At 39.3% G+C, this 14,141-nt stretch overlaps 1 protein-coding gene across 2 annotated transcripts in view; it reads right to left on the reverse strand.

Moving 5' to 3' along the window:
* The window catches only part of kdm4b (lysine (K)-specific demethylase 4B), a 52,658-nt gene that overhangs the window by 9,421 nt on the left and 29,096 nt on the right, over window positions 1-14,141 (reverse strand). Inside the window, exons 8-17 of one of the 2 annotated variants that reach the window (XM_008406773.2) lie at window positions 12,525-12,662; window positions 6,277-6,473; window positions 5,928-6,178; window positions 5,585-5,790; window positions 4,374-4,494; window positions 1,852-2,012; window positions 1,565-1,763; window positions 587-663; window positions 351-406; window positions 84-192 (exon numbers count right to left, since the gene is read on the reverse strand). In XM_008406773.2, the coding sequence (XP_008404995.1) occupies window positions 84-192; window positions 351-406; window positions 587-663; window positions 1,565-1,763; window positions 1,852-2,012; window positions 4,374-4,494; window positions 5,585-5,790; window positions 5,928-6,178; window positions 6,277-6,473; window positions 12,525-12,662 (1,515 nt within the window). Of the gene's footprint in view, window positions 1-83; window positions 193-350; window positions 407-586; window positions 664-1,564; window positions 1,764-1,851; window positions 2,013-4,373; window positions 4,498-5,584; window positions 5,791-5,927; window positions 6,179-6,276; window positions 6,474-12,524; window positions 12,663-14,141 lie in introns of both variants that reach the window. The other variant, XM_008406772.2, reaches the window with a different exon arrangement.

Consider the following 14,141-nt stretch of genomic DNA (forward strand, 5'->3'; position numbering starts at 1 on the left):
GCTGGGAATATAAAGAAAGCTGAACTCTGCCTGTTTAATAATAAACTTATGCAGACCTTGTATTTGTCTCCATCTGCACTTACCAAACTCTTGCGGTTTTCTGGGACAGCGCTGACATCCACTGGCTCCCTGTCGATAGCGTTGACAAAGCGAGCTTCTGGCACACCGATGGCACAGATGACGTGGGCCCATCTGAAGATCAAGTCAGACAGGAAAGAAATTTTAAAACAAAAAAAAAAAACCTGGATCTTCTAAGAACAAAATGTTGGATTCTTTTGCTATAAATCCATCTTCCTGATTAGTTTAACATTTCAAATATATCAACTAACAAAAGGTCTTCAAGCACTCACCTGTTGTCTGTTGTCATCTTCAAAGCTCCTCCACGCAGGTTGCAGAGGCAGCATTCCTGCAACAACAGATACGTTCTTTAAAATCAAAGGTCTGAGCTGAAAAACCCTGTTTCTTTTAGAGCACCCCACACTTCTCTGGATAATTCTTGAACATGCAGGATGACTTAACACATTAGTGAAGAAAATTAGCCATTATTCTCCATCTGTGTGTGAACATCAGCTAAGCGTCCACTCACCACTACCCAGGCCTCTGCTGTACACCTGGTGCAGGTCCAGGAATTCCTGACAGACTCTGGCTTCAAACCGTAACAACCTGTAAGAGAGGAGATGAAGATTATTACAACCAGTTCCCTTATGACATATTTTGAATTTTGTATCAGTGAATGTGTACAACACAGAACGGCCTGAAGGGCCACCTTTCCTTCTATTCTCTTCTATTACACATTCGAACACCAAACCTCTTCGCTAAGCAATTGTTTTTCATTTTAWTAAATAGTCCAATTTTCTCACTCCAATCCCCAATTTGAGGWTACCAGCTCACAGATCAGCAGATCTATACAACACCGGGGCATGTTTAAGTGATTTTTAGTTGAATGTTCAGCCCAGAACACTGAGGAACAAAAGGTGCGGGAATGCACAACTGGCATTTTTGACAGGAGCTCTTTCTGCTTCATGTCTTCCTATCAATAGCAGCGCTGTTTCAGCAGCTCTTCCCAGGATGACTAACGAACTGGCCTTGAAGGTGTGTTTCAGGTTTAGGGATAATAAGAACCCAGGAGGSTTAATGTGTGTATTGTGGACTTTGTGTGTATGTGTTAGTGATGTGATTTATGAGTTTGTTAGTTTGGGTTGGTACAAACACAGTCCATCAGGCATTTCAAGAAACTCGCATTATTCATTTGAAACCTATTTTTTCCATACTGGAAGGAGATTTTTTATTTTTTGTATGTATGTATATATATATATATATATATATATATATATATATATATAAAACTACACAATGAGTATTAATTTTTAATTAGCACATTTACAGTTTTAATGTTTATATGATTTATTAAGGCACAAAAATTAAGGATCTAGAAGATGTAAACAATATTTTATTTAAATCCTAAATCACATTAGCTTGTTAAGGTGAAAGAAGCTCCTTTCATGGTATTCTAACATACCTATATTTGACTAGTATATTGTTTATTAATGAGCTTAGTACTTACTGGCATGAACTTGCATGGCGCAACATTTACACTGGATCAAAAGACTGGTTCCATCTTCCCCRATGTGGTAATTTGTGGGTGGTGGTTCTGTGTTGACTGCTCCTACACTGAAGCACATCTCTGGGACCAGTGGTCGAGTTGACATACCATGTCGAGGTAGGGAGGCTTCAGGGGTCAAACTGATAACATCTCTGTTTGGCTTGAATGGAGAGGAAATGAGATATTACATTTCTGAGTAATCATGTGCATCCTCCAAAAAAAGTGTACGCAGCAGTGCGTGTTTCTACCTTCATGTAGGAACAGAAAAGCGAACAGACAGCACAGTATGGTTCAAGTCCGGCCACGGCAGCATTGAAGGACTTCTCAGCCAGAAAGTTCGGGGAGTGATTCCGCCATAGGTGTTCCTGTTTCTTCATGCTGCTATCCATCGGCATTTGAGAGGACAGCTCTATGGACAAAGACACAAAAAGAATGAGTGAAAACCCGTAGTATTCAGTAAATCACTCTTTCGTCGTCTGATGCGCTGAGCTTCTTCCCAACTAACTTCTCACTCTGAGAGGTAAACACTCAACCAGCTCTCCACTCCTCTTCCTTTCATAAATTAATGAGACCGAGTCAACAGTTAACTAGGATTCACAGASCACACTCSATAGCGGTCGTTCACTCTCTATTTTGAAGCTTGCTCTTGACTCTGAGCCAGGTACTATTTAATGACTCATATGGAGCCCCAGTGTGTTGCTTTACAAATTTTAGGCTTAAGGCAACCTTTAAAAACCTTCTATAGATTTACGAACCGGGCACAAAGGCAATTTTACTACCATTGAAAAATTTTGGATTAAAGGTGACTTAAATAATTGAAGGCCCACAATTACTCCAAAACTTTATATGGTTCTTTAATTAGTAATGCTACACAAGGGTCAGAACAGCTTAATTCAGTAGCCTAGAATATTCAGATAAAACAAAAAACCAAACAAAAAACAACTATATCAATTTAATCAAACCTGACTTTCCCCAACTCTGAAACGGGAAGATTCTAAGTGGAGGCTTTGAGAGACGGAATAGCTTCCCTACTCTAGTCTGATCAKATCTTCTGAAAAATTATTTGACAGTTTCTTGGACAGCCGACAGGCTGCGTAAAGTCTTCTTTTCCTCTGAGTGGATATAGTTTCTCACTGACCAAGTTTTTTTGCTTTTGTTGTTGAGCTTTGTGTCTCATCTGATGAAGGACGTCTGATGTGGAGCCATAGCGTTGGGAGCTCAGGGGTTGAATCCTTCTCACAAGGCAAAGTTTTCAGCCTAACGATCAAAAGACCTGGGTCTTCTTCTACTGCAGGGTTCATTGTCCATTTTGATCTTTACTTGACTTCCTGCCTGAAGATTACAATCAATCAACTTTCCTCCTTCCTCATGCCGTTTTATGGGGTTTTCCACCACAAAGAAATGCTTCATTGGTTAGTTCTGTTGCCAGACTGTCTTGGGTAGATAATGATGTCAGCTTCCCCGTCCCRTGTGCACAAAGAAAGTGCATGATCTTATACCTTTATAATTTCTTCAAAATCATCATCAAAAATCACAACTTGTTTAACTAAAATATATAAGCATTAGAATGTCTGATTCAATAAGTAAAAATGCCTCTTATTGAAACTAGCTTGATTTAATGTAAGGGCATTTATTTAAAAGAAAGCCAGAATAATTTGACCATTTGAAATTACATTTATAAAACTATGCTAGTATCTGCTTTTTGTCATTTTTTTTTTTYWMARMGYKTWTACTTTTWWAAAAAATCATATTATGCATGGAAACAAAAGGATGGTTTCACCTATTTTTGACAGCCCCAACTGTGCAAAGACCCATTTAATAAAACTATATATATAAAGCATTTTTAAAAGATATCTGGAGGGAGGTCTTGGAAAGAAACAGCAATAAGCTGGAAGGCAACACTGTAGTCAGTCCTTATATAATTGGTGATGAACACAAACAGCACAAGCATCAATAATTTGCCACTCCGGGTCAGAATCAATTTCTCGGCGTAGCCCTTGAGCTACTGATCCACTTTGTTTTGTTAGGCCTGGACAGAAGTCAGGCAGATCTTTTCACAAGATTTCCCCTTAAACTGTTGTCTATTTTCCCACCAGTGCTCCTCCTCCTCATTCTTTCCCACCACCCAGCCCTCTGAAGGACAGACTGAGTGTAGTCCCCGGCCACACAAGCTAAAGTGACTTTGAAAGCAGGTAATTGGAAGTCATGATCCCTGGATCAATAAGTGTCAGTCAGAAAATGAAAAAAAAATGGGGGAGAGTAGGAAAAAGAAGCCTTGCCATCTTGATTTCATTTATTCCAACAGGGAACTTTAGTCCAGCTTGTTTTTCTTTCCTCAGATCAATAAAACAAATAAAAATGGTGTCCTCTTCACTTTGAGCACTTTGATGGAGAGAACAGCTACAGGAATGAATAACAGGAGGGATCGAAAAATTATGTTTGTTTTAGATCATAAGTAATTTTTTAAAAACCTGAATGTTATTTTATTGCAGCTTTTTATAAGATCCCTTTAAGACCAAATTTAAAATGGCAATTTATAGGTAGCATAAATTTATAACATGTCTGCTTCTTTTTAACTGTTTAACTGTTTGTATGACCTGGAAAAAGTATTCACTTTGCCTTTTGCAGCTGTAGTTAAGATTTATGTGAAGCTCATTGTATTTTCACCCTGCTCAAATTTAGATGAAAATGCAATCCATCCTCATCTCTAAACCATCTGTTTACTTAAATGGTCCCTTACAGATGAAAAAAAATAAAAATAATCACGCACCTTTCTCAGTGGTCGGGTCTTGTTTGACGATGGACAGAGGCGAGCGCATGGGTGGTTTACTAAGAGGATGGCGCCGACTTTTCTTCACCTCCTTTGGCATTTTCATCTTAGTGAAGGTCAGCTGCTAAAGTAATAATAATAACACATTCTTTAAGTTTTCAGTATTGTTGAATTTAACAACACAGTTGTCCTGGGTCATTTGATGCATGTCTTTCCCCTCTCTCTATTCCATTTCCTGCCAAGTCGCTGCTAAATAAAGGCCACTAGTGTACAAAAGATGTTTTTTTTTTTAAATCTAACTATTCAAAGGTTGTTCCAGGATTCCTGTCTTGTAATAAATGTTTTTGTTAGCGAGTAAGTCTACAATTATTTTTGATACTGCTAGTATTTGTCCTCAACCATGTCAGATGAAAAGTACAGCCCAAAACAGGACATGTACAGGTGTGTGTATTGCTTTTTGTCAGAAACGAACAAATTAACCTACCATCTAAAGCATTCCATACCAAATTAAGAATGGTAAGAATGGTTGGTGATGATGACCTTCAGGAGACTGAAGACCTTACCGTTTTTAATTAGTAATGAGCAATCTGCAGTTTGGATTACCAGTGCTGTTGCAGTAGTGGAATAAGGCAAACCAGATGGTCATATAAAAGTATGTTTATAGCAAGCTGTTTGATAACTTGTTTCATCTATCCTTGATATCCAGCCTCATTCTAGCATGAATCACTATGTCTCCAGCTTAGCAAGCCATCTAGGGTAAAAAGAAAAACTATATACAAGTTAAAGAAAATTGTAGCATGAATTTTTACATCAGGTGAAGTTAYTCAGTCAAGCAGTGCCTCTTGTTTTGCATTTTAAGTCCAAGTTAAAAAGGAAAAAACCTTTTCTAAACTGTATTCACGTTTATCCTAGAACAAGTTTTTTACTGTAAACTGGACAATTTTTTTTATCTTAAAATTGCAAATATGCAAACCCTGCCTAGGAATAAAGTCCTTCAAGTATCATGATAGAGCTTGTCTTTGTTTCTGTAAGTGGTTATTTTCCATTAAGACTTGAAAACAAACCAAGAAACTGCATTTCATAGGGAACACACTGGACAATGACTTATGTGTATCATTTCATCTTAATTAAGTCATAATTACTGCATTTAAGATCATGTAAAATAAATATGTGTATTTAGACATTACAGTTTTATGCATGACTGTTTTTACCTGAGCTGTGTTTATTTCCATGCTCATGTCTTCATTCTTAATCGACGTTGTATCCACGTTCCTATTGGCAGATTTAGCAAACTGCTCAAATGCTTCTTCAAATCCAGAGATGGGCCCTTGAATGTTGGACATCCTCTTCTGCTTTTTCAGCTTCTTCTTCTCCATGTCCTCCATGAAGTTTGGTGGCCTAATATCAACTTCTTGCTCTAACAAAGACAATTAAGAAAAGTACATGTTTAAGGTAATGTCGGGGATTTAAAACCATTGTTGGTTTTAATGAAATCATTTTTTATTATAATTCTAGTTTGGAATATAATGGTCTCATCTGCGGGCTCCCACTAACCTTCTGCTTTCACAGGACTGTCTGCTGCCTTTGCAGCGGCCTCAGCAGCCTTCTGTTCCTCACGTTCCATGGCCTCCAAGGCCAACAAGGCTTCCCTGGCTAAACGCTCTTCCCTTTCCTGTTTGCGCTGAGCCTCGCGCTCCTCCACCTGACGCTGATACTCAGCTGCATTCAGCTCAATTCCCTCTTCCGCCAGCACCTTCACCTCCTCAAGCTTAAGGCGCCGAACCTGCTTCATCTTGTGCATTGCTCTGATGTGCAGAGAACACAGGTAATTATAAATATTGGGTAATGATAAGCAGATCTATGCATATGAAGTCTCATAAATGATACATATTGGTCCTCTTACTTTTGCAGCAGGTTTTGCCGGTAGGCGATCCTGTGCTGCCTCCAGCTCTCCAGCTCAGGACTGGACAACTCTGTAGCCTTCAGATGATCCAACACTGTGATGTCTTTGCCTTGTTTCCATAGCTCGTAGCGACTCGGTTGCAGGCAGCGAACAAACACATCCATCGAGATTTTCACCATGTCCTTCCGGCAGGAACACTGCAGGGGAAAAAAAATGAAAAACGACAAAAATGAACAAAAATGTACAGAGAGAACTTTGTCAGAGCAGAGAAATGCTGCAGGTAATAAATGATGCAAACTCTCTGTAATAAATGTTTAAAAAGCTCCTAACCTGTGAATAAATGTCACTCTGGTGTTTTCAGTCAAACTACAGATGTTTGACTGAAATCCCAGAGCAGCAAGATTACAAATGTATTGGGGCACAAATTATGCAGAACTCTTCTTTTCTCTCTTTCCATCAGATTAATTATGGTGCAATTGACGCATCTTGCCTTGAGCCTAGAAAGGCAATATCCAAGCTATAATCACACAGAATTAACAGATAGTCAGAATGATTTCTGAGAGCAATTTATTGTTTTAAAGGTCAAAAAGACACTGCGTATAGGATTTAAAAAGAGGAATTTTAAATATCAGGATGGTAAATCAGTCAACATGCAGTGCCTTGCAAAAGTATTCACACCTCTTGAACTTTTCAACTTTTGCATTTTGCCACATTCCAACCACCAACTTCAATCTTTTTTATTGTCAGACTTGGAAGAGAGCATCTGGACATAAATTTTCAGTCTTTGCCTTGATTCCGAAATAGATTGGGACTTTGCCAAGTGTCAAGTCTTTTTCACCTTCTAACAGGTTATCTTCTAGGGCTCCCATGCATTTTGCTAGAACTGTGTCCAGAAAAACATGCCGTATCATCTGAGGTAAAACTCATCTCTGGTCCTTCACATATTTGCGGCATCCCTTGAATAACGTGTGGCAAACTGGGATTGTTCAAGCTTTTATCTTGCCACTCTTCCATTAAGGCCAGTTCTGTTTAGTGCGTGACTAATGCTTGTGCTGTCAACAGATTCTCCCACCTGCGCCGTAAATCTCCACAGCTGCTTCAAAGTTACAATGTGTTTCTTCTGATTAATGCTCTCCTTGCCCCGCCTGTCAGTTGGCCTGGTAGGCTTGCACTTGTGCCATACTCTATTCATTTTGGGATGATAGAACAACATGTTGAAAACTAGAAATGTTGCTTTAAAATTTCACCCGTCTGCAACTTTTTCCTTCACTTGTGTGGCTTTTTTTTTTTTTTTTTTGGTGTTCATGATGTTGTTTTTATTATTTTTAAAACATTTGTTACCTTGAGATCAACTCCGTTTGCAAACTTCAAACTTGCACTGTAATTTAACTAGGGCTACCAGAGTTATGGGGGCTGAATACCAATGCATGACAAAGTTTTTGAAAACCTTGTATCCTTTTCTGTTACCCTTCCAATTATGCACCACTACTTAATTATATTGAGAACTGAGAGTGCAACATGACACAATGAATAAAGGTTTATGAGATATGAATATGTTTGTAAGGCACTGTACTTCAGTGGGAAGAAAAAGCGTGACAGACGCATCTGTTCACACTTCAAAATGTCTCCACATCCGTCAATGACAACATTGAACTCTGTGAATCATTCTGCTGAGTGAAGAAGGCAGCAGCTGTGTAATGTAGCAAAAGCACAGAAATTACAAAACCAAACCGGCAGAAAACAAAAAAGAAGAAAAAGTCCAGAAAGACGTGAAATAAAAACAGCAGTGATTCAACAAACAGAAATGAGGGTAGGATAGATGGAGGGAGGGGGTGAAATGTTTTCTTTTTTGCTTTGCTTGCTGTATTGCATTCTGGCCCCCCGTCAGCCTGTGAGCTGTACTCAGAGCCTTATGTTCAATTATGGGAAAACACAACAGCTCAAACGGCCACAGCAAAACAATATCCAGCCAACATCTCATCTTGGCACCACTTGACAGGCGGAAACATTAAAATATGGTATTGGGTGGAGAGCGCTGGAGTGGAAGGGGGGGGAGGTGCTGTGAGGGGTTAGTGCATCTGACTGCAGCCATCATGAAACATTCAAAGGAGTGTACCAAAATGTGCTACTTTTCTTTGTGTACAGCAAGTTGTTATTTTTATAAAACGATGTAAAGTTAACAACCAGTGCCAGTATTTTCAAGGACTGAAAAAAATAMATTTCATTGTCTGATAAGTACTAAACACATTTCAAGATGCCCAAGACTTGAGATTACAAACGTGCCAAGGCAGAGCCACTTGACTCCTAATGGAGCTAAATTGTTTACTCAAAAGCAAACAGGAAGCCTGAGGCCTTTTAATGGACCCTTGAACTCAATGATAGTGCAATAAACTCTGATTTGTCTGTTGTGACCCACTGAGGCCACAAAAATAAGATTATCTAATTTGGTATTATATAAAGGAGGATCTCATACTAATAAACTGAAAAAGTATTCACAGGTCTTGATTTTTTTCCCCATACGTCATACTACAATAAGCATCTATGTATTTTATTGTGTATTATGACCAACACAAAGTGGAGCAGTGAAATAGTAGAAAGTTGTAAATGCTTTTACAAGTATAAAAAGTGACATGCATTTTCAAGTTGCCTTGATTTACTCCAATGGTTCTACATTTTATAATCTTTAAAGATCCCACCACTCCAACAGAAAAATACACGAGTACAACAGAATACATTTTCACAAAWTACTAGCAATATTATATAGATATATTTATTGATATGTGCCGTCAGCTTGCATCATTTATGATGATGTATACATACAACATGCGGATTTAATTCAAAAATCAAGTTTTCTTTCTCAAGTAGGAGTAGTGCATTGGTCAAGGCAGACGGAGTGACAGCGATGTATGCAAAAGAATAATTTTGGAAGTTGAGAACTACAGTATTTCATATGATACCACTCATCCTTTTTAATCACTGGCTTTACAGTACAATCTCTCATTTCCCATGTATGCCCCTCTGAGCACCTCGGGTTCACAGGATAGCAGAGGTCCATGCAGTGTAAATCAGGGTGGTTTTAAACATCTCCGATCTGCTGGCGAAGTGGGCAGCCAAGTGGAGAAGCATGYAGTGTAAATCTGTGGTAAGAGTCTATTATCTCAATGTCAGCTCCCTAGATGTTCATCAGTCTGGTGGAAATCCACCACCAGTTCCTTGGTTTTCCTCAAGGAACTATAGTTCTGCTCACACTACTCCACCAGTCATCCTTGCCTGGCATGAGGCCGACTACGACAGATATCTGAGAATTTTGCAGATGGCAGAATGGGGAGCCTGCAGTGCAGAAGGTGAAGAGGAACCAGGCCACTACAATTCCCTGGGAGAACCCTGTAGTGCAGACCAGCCTGTCAGAGACACAGTCCTGTCCTCACAGGACTGTGTCTCTGACGTGATGTAGGGTGATGTAGTCCAGTTCCACTGGCACATGTGGTGGTTCACTTCTGACAGCTCCAGCTTGTCCCTCAGAAGTACCAGTTGGATGGAATTAAAAGCACTGGAGAAATACAATGACAAGATCCTCACAGAGCTTCCAGGCTTCTTCAGGTGAGTCGGAGCTCAGTGCAGGGGGTAGATGATGTGAGGATACCTAAGTAAGCAGGCCAGAATTCACGGGGAGACGGATGGAGCTATATATAGGGTAATCCTGGAAGAAGACTTGTTAAAGGCTGAAGTTCATTTTCGAACAGGAGGATGGCACTCGTAGAATGTTTTAGAGCAACACCTGTCAAAATGGTCTAATCAAAGTCCAGACCTGGATCCACTTGAYTGAATACAAATATACACCCAAAGTTGCAGCTGTAATTGCTGAAAGGTAGTTTAGAAAGAAAATAAAAACACCCACTCGTGGTGTTAAGGCACATCTGAATGCCATATTTTTTATCTTGAAAAATCCTTTCAAAACCAACGTGTCATTTTTATTTCACTTCACTACTATTAAGTACGTTTTGTTGGTTTATCACAAAAAAATCCTAATAAAATACTTTGAAGTTTGTGGTTGTAATCTGACAAACATGTTCAAGGAGAAAACTTCAAGTTGTATGAATGTTTTTGAAAACATATCTCAAGAAAAACTGAAAGAGAGAAAAAGAAAATTCTTGTCAGACCAATATAACTTCGCAACTAAACTCGCTAATAAACTGAGGTTCACTCTCCAAAGGAAAAAGGCCAGCAATTTCTTCTGGAGAATGATTTGAGCTCCTCTCTCAGACAGGAAAGAAAAATAATTACCATGACTTCTTTGAGGAGCGGCAGCAAACGGTGACCGAGCACCAAATGAACAGAAAAGAGGCTTTCACTAAAATCCAGCCAACTCAGAAGACAAAGTGTTTATACTCGGCAGCATGTGACAGACGACCGCCATAATCTTGAGGATTATTTTAACTAGCCGTGCTTTGCTGCTGTCAACCAATCTCACTAATGAACTTCCACAGTTTATAAAACCTACAGTCACTACTTATGTAAGGCTATTCRYCTTTGTTCCTTATGCAACTTGTGCACATAAGGAACATTTTAAAGTTTTGGATAAGCTTTTTTAAACTATGGTGAAACCACAGAAGCTATTTTTGTGCCATTTATACCTAAACATTCATGTTGATCTGACAAGCAGTGAAATAATTGTCAATTCCCCTCCCCCCAAAAAATAAATAAATAAATAAAATAGTTGGTGGCTAATGTGCAGATTGGAAGGTTGAGAGGACAGTTAATTAAAACTGCACTGTCTCCTAAAGAACAGAGGTACATGCAAACGCAGCATGCGAAAACTGCTGACAGCATTCCCGCTTTGACCGCAGGTGTGTGTGTGTGTCTTCTCTCAGTAAGTCAAGCAGATGGATCAGCAGTTGAGGAGGCTGTATTTAATAAGAGCGGGACATGAAGCACGGCCTGGCTCCCCATTTTTCCCTTCTCTGTGGTTTGCTGGCAGACCCAAAACGGTGACAAATTTCATACCGCGACCCATCGCTCACTGTCCTGTTCACTGCTGACAGAATAGGGCTCAGTTTTAAGAAATAAATAAATAAAAGAGTGAGGGGCCAAGACAGCCAAACAAGTTGTTGGATGACTGGCTGAATCAAAGAGAAAACGGTGGAGGCATTCAGAGAAACGGAGAATGAGAGGCTCAGTTTTTACTACTCAGTAGCGTGGGCGAACTGAACACAGCTCCGTACATCTAAGAATCTAACATTTATTAAAAGTTCAAGTTTATTTATATAGCACGTTTAAAACAACTGAGCKCTGTGTATATATTTCCTGCTGTAGTCAAAGCCATTTACTCATAATATTCTATTTTGTCAACAAGAACCTCAATGAGAATATTGATACTAACTTTTCTAAGGATGGAAATACACTGAACTTTCTGGGAGACTTTTGCTCAGGCTGCATTTCAACATTTCTCTGGCTCCATGTGCTGCACTGTAAATTTGTAAGCCTAGTTTAGCAGAGCAGAAAAGACCCCTCTTCTTGATCAAACTGACAAAGTGAGCTGGAGATGCTCCCCTGAGCACTGGAGCCTGGGCTACTGGTTCTTAAATTACAAGCGGTCACATGGGTAAAGTAGGAAGGCTGGAAATGAGAAGAAGTAGGAAGGGAGGGAGATGTACTTCTGCAAACTGGCACCTCATAAATCTGACATGCAGCCAAGTAGAGAGAAAGACAGCGAGGAAAAACACACACACATCCAAAGARAAAGAGAGGAAGGAGTGAAGAGCAAAATGAAATATATAGAAAAGAGATGAGTGCAGAGGGACTTTATTCCACAGGACATTGTAGTTGGACTCCCTTTCACAAACCTACCCATGCCCTGTCAATTTCATGCTCAACAGCCCACAGGCAAAGAGGCAGTTTGCGTCAGCGCAAGGATTCAAGTGTACAGTCGGTGTCAAGAACAGATGGTGTGCAGCAGAGAACTAGACGCTACTTTTATATATCGATGTAATCTATGTCTCTATCYCTTAAGGAGAAGGAAAGCTGCTGAATCACATCAAAATCGATTTTATTTCAAGTCTTCATTCATCTARAGACAATGTTATGATTAAGACATGAACATTCAAAGGGTCAACCTATTCYTTAAATATGTCAGTCTTAATTTCAATTACATGACTGTCATCAAAACTCTGAAAACACAAAACCTCCCATGAACAAAGACACTTTGAACATAACTTCAAAGAGTAAATATCTGGTCTGTCTCATCTTACCAGTGTGGCGTTCTTTCCATAGTCGACCCAACGTAGAGTTGCAAAGTTTGTGGACTCAGCACAGTTGAAGCCGTGGTTGAAGCCAGCATGGTAGCCATATGGAAATGTAACCATAAACTCCCCTTCATTCTGAGTTATCTGTTGAGATACAAAATACAAACAAGAAACGAAATGCAGTTCAAATGTAGAAGTCAAATAAATTCTTGGATAGGCCAACTATGTCCACTTATAGTGATCAGACCTTTACTGTCCAACTGTTAAATCTATTTGTTACAACTGTTGAAACAAAATAACTGGTAGCTAAAAWTTTTTTTACAAAGTGTTCCCAGTTCCTTATAGAAGAGGTACTTTTTAACCAAATGATGGACCATTACAATTTCTCCATTGAAACATATACTCCTACTCTTTATCTGATATGTACGAAACTATAAAAATGCATTCAGTAAAGGGTTTTCTGTGGATATAAAAAAAAAAGAAAAAGTGGAATATTTAAATTTTATGCATTTAAAAGGTATGGAAAGCATGAGTTTTTGAGCAGTTGATCTATCATTCGCTGGGTAAATCAGTAGAAAATTGGGCCATTTTTGTTACTGGCTAGTGTATTACTATTTAATCCATAAATGATAACAGTTAAAATTTAAGGTTAAAACTTTTTAGATAACCAAAAAGTGTAAAACATTTGATTATTACCCATCAATCTCAGGCAAAAACAGTCAAAGTTTTAGAGGCAATTAAGGAGTTTGGCTCCTGAAAAACATTTCTTCCTCCAGTCGAACTTAGCTGCATCTCCCAGAATTTAACATCTTCCTACAGGTTCCATGTTACTCTGACATTTCTTAAGAATATGCGAACACCTTAATTTCATTCTTTCTTTGCATTTTGCCCTGAAACCTAAGCCCTGCATGTGCAACTGCGAATCCCGTCGTCTTTGAGAAACTTGCCTGCCTGCAATCAAGAGACACATCAAGCCAAACGGAAGTACAGGCATGAGGGGAGAAATGGGTAGGGAGGCTGAAAGCGAGACATTAACTTCCTCAGCCAACAGTAATGGTTCACATATCAAACCAACAAATCCCTCTTCACTCCGGCAAGAACAGAGGAGAGTTTTATTTTTACACATGAATCGGGGAAAAGTTCACCGGTAGGTGTGCAGAACGCAACATGTTCACTGTGATAATGACGTCCTGAGGGGGGAGTGCTGGGAGAAGTTAAGTGGAGGGGGTCTTATGCTGGCTGTGGGGAACTTTGGAAGTCTGCCCTAAGCCCCACCTTCAGTTTCTCATTAATTTTTGCACTGTGGAGGTTTGTGCTGCGACAGAAAGGTGAAAAGATGGCAATTCATTTTCTGTGACAGGCACCGATGACGATCTTTACTCATGGCTGCGTCAACGCTGAGTCATTTGAAACAAGCCCAACCTCCTCTGTAATTTATGGATGACCCAGGAAAGGGACAGCGAGTGAGAAAAGATAACTTTACTGACACTCTCTTAATTTTGATATTTCAAACTTAATTAATTCTCTTGTGCCAACCACTAGAGCCAGGCCAAAAATGAATTAATGACCATAAATAGAGGCTGCCAATCAATACGTCTTTAAGTGSMTGTCTTTTGACGCAAC

Source organism: Poecilia reticulata, linkage group LG4 (genome assembly GCF_000633615.1).
Source record: "Poecilia reticulata strain Guanapo linkage group LG4, Guppy_female_1.0+MT, whole genome shotgun sequence".
NCBI classification, from domain to species: domain Eukaryota; kingdom Metazoa; phylum Chordata; class Actinopteri; order Cyprinodontiformes; family Poeciliidae; genus Poecilia; species Poecilia reticulata.